Below are 6,000 nucleotides of genomic sequence, written 5' to 3'. Positions count from 1 at the left end.
TTCACAAGAGTGGCCGTTCTGGAAGCACATTATTGCTTCTGCCAACCAACTGTTGTTTTGAAGGTTTCAGTTATTAAAGGAACATATGCGCGCTGCTAAACATTCCAATGACATTGTATCCATGTTGTTTTGCAGTGGCCCAAAAGTTGTCTTGCAATCGTTTCCTTACCAATAACATTTTGTTCAAAAGAAACTAATACAACGTAGGATACCATCATCACTGCTTGAACTTGGTCCAGCTTCGAGATCGACATGTGCAGTGCAAGAGTATAGAAGCGACATTTAAATAAACCAGGTGTGCTCTCGGAACCTCAGCAACCGCTGCTTCATTTGGGACACCACTGTGCAATACCTGTCTGTTCAAATCCAGTCGTTTAGACCAATCAGATGACTGGTCAGGTCAAGCAAGGTGTGCCCCAGATGAATGGCCCGAGAAATACCACTCACCTTACTACCTCCTTCAAACCGCTCATTGCAGAATTTTACGGCGAAGCAGAATGTACAATTTCGCGCAAGCAATTCGCACAATTTTACCTCTAACCAGCCAAGGGAATTTTCGTGTTCGCACTAGCAGAAGCCTCCCGGGCTACTATTGGCTGCACCCAGGCTACACAAACAAACTACTGGCGCCGCCAGGGATTGAACCGGGGCCCTAATGGAGAAGCGGAGCGAGAGCCTGTCATCTTGCCAACTAAGCTACGCTTACACGTGGAGGTGGACGTTGGTTTGTATTCAGCGGCTGGGGAGGGGGAGGGTACTTTTTGGGAGGCAACACAAGAAACAAGAGTGAGGGGGAGGCAGTGAGAGAGATGGCGCCAAAACCGCGTGTGCCGCCCTCCTCCTCACCCTTCGAAAGGCGCTCCTCTCCACTCTCTTTCTGCCAACGCTGTGCGTTCGGGACACTGCCCCGGCGAATCCCAGGTAACGGCTGGCAGACTCTTTGGTTTCACTCTTTGTAGAGCCACGTGTGAATTCGACGCTGCCGCATGGGTAATCATTGCGGGTGTCATTTACACTTTGCAATTCAACCACCGTCACAGCGTGGATTAGAGCCAATTTTTTTTCTCTCTACTAAATGAAGTCCCCACAGAGGAAATTAACATGTACATATCGCAGAACAAGCGCTTGTTGAGTGTTGCACAAGCCATTTCGGTGCTCTCATCAAACACGACACTCTGCAAGACCACTCTTCGTACGTTTGGTGATGACAGACGTGATCTCCCCACGAAAACAAGTAAGCTCATTTGCATCGTTCAGCTGATGCCTCTTGGAAGAATGAATGGAAAAGATGATCAGGGACCAAGAATCTCCACTTGATTAACTACCACAGCACATCTCTGCTGGTTCCTTCATTGGTGATGCCCAGTTTTGATATGCAAGTTGGGAATATTCACACACCCAGACTTCGGTGTTTTAAGTGGCATTACTGCTGCTGAAGAGAAAATTTCTACATAGATTGCTAAGATTCTTTAGGTTCTTATGACCAAAGCCCTTCACGACTCGGCAAAAGCAGACAAAGCAGCTTATCACGAGAGTGACGAGCATTTCTCACAAGTTATGACACTCAGAACGTCCATTTAGCTGCTTAATTTTAAGCACTTGGAAGAATCAGGCCCCTCTGTTGCCTCACTGTGACGCTGAAAATCATCGCACAATTGATGGTGTTGCAAGCATCATTACCAAAATTATCTACTGCTCTTCCAACACTTAACTTGACTAAAGTTCCCTTTTATTTTGCAGAAAAAAAAAATCACATTCAAATGAGCCAATGGGCACTTACTATTACAAAAGCTCTTGAACCACACAATTTAAATGCCAGAATTAATGACTGCAAATACACTGAAACAACCCCTCTGTTAGAAACTCAACATGACTTCGCTAGAAGACTTAGCAGAAGAGAAGAATGTTGGTTTAATGCCAGCATTTATGTACAACTGTCGAGGGACCTCATCGCTTTCCGCCCAGCTGCTGCTTCATGGTGGCAATCTTCTCGCTCACTGCCCGGTTGGCTGCCGTGCACTTGCTAAGGATGAAGTTGAGCGCGCTGTCGTCCTTCTGCTCGTAGGCAACCTTGGCGGCTTCCTCCAGGTTGCTGCAAAGGCAAGACAACTTTGTGCCAACCAGCTAAACAACACCTGACTCCCTGCTTAAAGCACACTGCCTATAGAACCACTTTATCATGTTTAGGCGCACAAAATGTAGCCCACATTCTTCACAAATTTACGGGCGTTTTTTTCCGTGAGAAAAGTGCGCTGATTTAATTTTACCATCCTCCTCTGATGAGACATTGGTTTTTGACATCAATGTTTCTTTTGCAATAATGTGTGAAAATAAATAAATTGAATTGAACTCTACAGTGCAGTACTTGTCCATCCCATAAAAGTTAGGCGCTAGGAGAAGTTAGTGTCAATCACAAAAATAACAACATTAAAGCTGACAAGATTCACTTGGCACTAAATCCCATTTCAAACCCATCTGATATCACTGCAATAATTCGGGACCTTTCACTTTTGCAAAGTTTAGCACGTTTCGATTTCCGCAGATTACATAAACTGCACCGCGTGATGGAAACCAGGAATAAAGGTTTGGCAAACTCAATTCAGTCTCCTTTATTAACGCTTTAACTGGGGAGTGCAGCCATAGGCACGCAGCTCGATCAGTGCATGCATTGGGTGCGATTTCCTGGAACAAATATTTCAGAGGAACAACAAAAAAATGTGGATTGCATTACTTTGGTAGGTGTAAACCGCTTATGCCGATTTTTATTTATAAGAAAATGGTACCATTAGGGAAGATAAAAGCATCCCAGTAGATAGGTTGAAATTGTTCCTTTTCCTTTAAAAATGTTCCTCTTCACCCCACTCCTCTCTGCAACACCTGCACTAAAATAAATGAAATGAAGTGAAATTTGTGCTGCTCTGAATAGCCCCACCAATCTTTCTATTTCCAATCTCCCTCCCAATCCTCAGCCAGCCCATACCTCGCATAGTTCTGTGCGTCCACGAATGCACAATGATGGAACCACGCCAGATCAACTCCCACCAGTTGCACACTCAAGATCACTCAACTCAAATGTCCCCTGCAAACTTGTCCGATTGCAGTGCATTCAATAATTAACGCACTTCGATAACTGAACAAAACATTTGAGTTTCGTAGCATTCAGGTTTGGCATCTATGTGCCTATTAGTTTGCTCAGAAAACGAGCAAAGTCAACCAGTACAACCATCTTTAAGAGCTGAAATTTAAGGCAAACGTTTTCAGGTGCATCCAAAATTGAGTGCAACAGTGGAGACCAGTGAAATCACAGAGATAGTACAATTCCTGATCCTTTCGGCTCTTTTTTTTCTTACTACATACAGTAAAACCTCGTTACAAGAGACACTCAAGGGAACCAAAAAATGTGTCTCTTGTAACTAAGGTCTCTTGTATGTGACGTTGTTAACATGGCGAACATAGGAAAACCAGCCAAACCGCTTTCATTCAAATGTCTCTTATAACCAAGTGTCTCTTGTAACAGTGTCTCTTGTAACGAGGTTTTACTGTAGTAACGACACCATATAGAGAAGATTTCACTTTACTGTCACAGCTTTCCGAATTCAGTGCTTGCTGCTAATGAACAGCACAGCGTTGTGGTTACACAGAAACCCTGCAGTAGAGCCAGCATTTTGATTTCCTTGAAGGCTGACAAAACATACGAAAAGACACAGAAGAAGTGGGCACGGGAGAGCACCCACAATGCCTTTCAACGCACCGCTCTTCTTTGAGCAGAGGGTGCTTCATTTTTTACATGTTTCCCTGTGGAAATGTTGAGCCCCCTCGTGTTGATCCCAACTCCCAGCACAAGGAACTGCTTGCCGCTATTCAAAACACGACCAACATCACGAGGAGGAAGCATCTGCCGATCTGAAGAAAACTCAAGCAGCACTAGCAGCAAAGGTGTCAGACCTTGCGGCCAGACTGGACACCGTTGAATCCATAGTGGAAAGGCTAGGCGTAGTACCAGCTGCAATTGACATCGAACGGACTGTTACAGAGGCAATCCAGGCGGAGAGCTGCACATTTAACTCACGCTTGAATGAAATGGAGGACAGGCCACGAATGGTTAACTTAATTTTGTATGGAATTGCTGATAACCCATCTGAGACGTCCGGGGCGTTCTTTCACGTTTTCTTGAGTTTGAACTCCCCGAGGGGGCGGCTTCCACAGCACATAGGCTAGGCACTTTTGCAGCAAATAAGACTCGCCCAATCATAGCCACATTGTTGTCTCAAGCTTCAAACATGATCACGACTGTTTGAAGTTTGAGCTTCAAAGGTGGAAACCAGAAAAACCGGTTTTGCCTTCCAAGCCCAAACTTCACACGGACACCGCGTGTGTGTATGTTATAGTATATACAATCAGAATGAAAAACTACGTATGTCCCTCAATTTTCATCATCAAAACTGCAAAAATAAACTTTTTTGTTTAAGGCCAGTGCACCCCCCTTTTAAATTATCGTCCTATATCATTAACAGCTGTTTCCTGCAAAATTTTTGAACATGTCTTGTGCTTGTCCATAAGGAAGCACTTGGAAGCCAATTCCTAGTTGTATAAATGTCAACATGGCTTCCGCACGAACCATTCCTGTGTCGCCCAGTTAAGTGAATTTAGTATTTACTCATGAAGAAGCTAGACAACTGAACCAGTGCCGGCTGCATTTTTTTTTATTTTTGAAAGCCGTGTAATTTGGTGCCGCATAATTAACTATTGTAGAAAAGGACGAAATACAGAATTAACTCGCAAGTTATTGCCTGGCTAGCAGAACAGTTAAATTCAAGGCAGCAGTACATTGTTAGGAACGATGAACAGTCATTCACTACCAGTGTGGTATCAGGGATCCCTCAGGAATCAGTACTGGGACTGTTGCTGTTCTTATTGTATATTAACGATGTTAAGTGGAAGTAAGGTCAACCATGAGAATGTTAGCAGATTACTGCATTGCTTATAGTATAATAAAGTGCAAAATGATTGGGTTGCAGTTCAAGAACACTTAGGCAACATAAATGCATGAAGCAAAAATTGGCGCATGCAACTGAATTTGGATAAAACAGTGTGTATGATGTTTTCCAGAAGGAAGGATAGAGCTTTGCCTTTGTATACTGTGAAGAACAAGGTTGTAAATATAGTGTCGGAATATAGGCATTTGTGTGTACTGTTAACACCAATGTTGTGTTGGCACCGTCACGCTGGTTATATGCTGCAGCCAAAATGTTCCGATCACTGTGGTTCCTGCTGCGGAACACGTGCGAGTTTTCCCAGTCCACGCGAGAATTGCTCTACCAAATTTGCGTACGGTCGATACTTGATTACATGTGCACCGTATGGGACCCGCCCACTGCCCTCGACAAAGATAAATTAGAAAAAGCGCAAAATATGGCCGTGCGATAAGTCCTGGAAAACACTGGTATGGCCACAACTTCAGCATGATGCTCCGCAAGCAAAATGTGAAATGGGAACAGTTGGTGACACGGCGAGCTAAGCCCTTCCATGTGAAACTCTTCCACGATATTGACTCATCTTGAACCTGTAATCCTCGTGACAGCTACATTTTTCCACCGCGCTATGCCTCTGGACGAGCCGATACATTCACCAAGTGCCGGAGTACTGATGCAACGCTGCATCATTCAGTAATGCATACTCTCCCAAAACAGTCTTCCAGTGGAATTCGCTTGGCTGCAGCAATTGTTGTTGCTGCTGGTCGTACTTCGTTTTGTCCTTCGTTAAAGACAGCTGAATTGCTGAACTGATAATGAGTCTCTTTTTGTTTAAGCGCTGCTTAAAAGAATAATTTTTAACCTGTCAACCTGAGTTTCTGTACCCACAGTTTCGTTTGTACCGTATTTACTCGCATAATGAACCCTCCCCCCACTTTTCTTTTTTGTCACTTTGAATAGAAAACGCAGCAAGAATATGCTTTTATCTCAGCATGCTAAAAATGCATTCCAATGAAAAAAAATCTCA

The 6,000-nt window shown here is 43.9% G+C and overlaps 1 protein-coding gene across 1 annotated transcript in view; it reads right to left on the bottom strand.

Moving 5' to 3' along the window:
- Positions 1 to 1,874: 1,874 nt before the first annotated feature.
- The window catches only part of Vps16a (vacuolar protein sorting 16), an 83,175-nt gene continuing 79,049 nt past the window's right edge, over positions 1,875 to 6,000 (bottom strand). Inside the window, 1 exon segment of the mRNA XM_077682211.1 lies at positions 1,875 to 2,092. Within this exon segment, the coding sequence (XP_077538337.1) occupies positions 1,948 to 2,092 (145 nt within the window). The 3' untranslated portion in view covers positions 1,875 to 1,947.

This window comes from Haemaphysalis longicornis, unplaced genomic scaffold (genome assembly GCF_048455015.1).
Source record: "Haemaphysalis longicornis isolate Haplotype H1 unplaced genomic scaffold, Haemaphysalis longicornis Haplotype H1 scaffold_80, whole genome shotgun sequence".
In the NCBI taxonomy this organism is placed as follows: domain Eukaryota; kingdom Metazoa; phylum Arthropoda; class Arachnida; order Ixodida; family Ixodidae; genus Haemaphysalis; species Haemaphysalis longicornis.
Note: the sequence above shows the minus strand (reverse complement) of the source record. Positions and strands in the feature narration are given on the sequence as shown.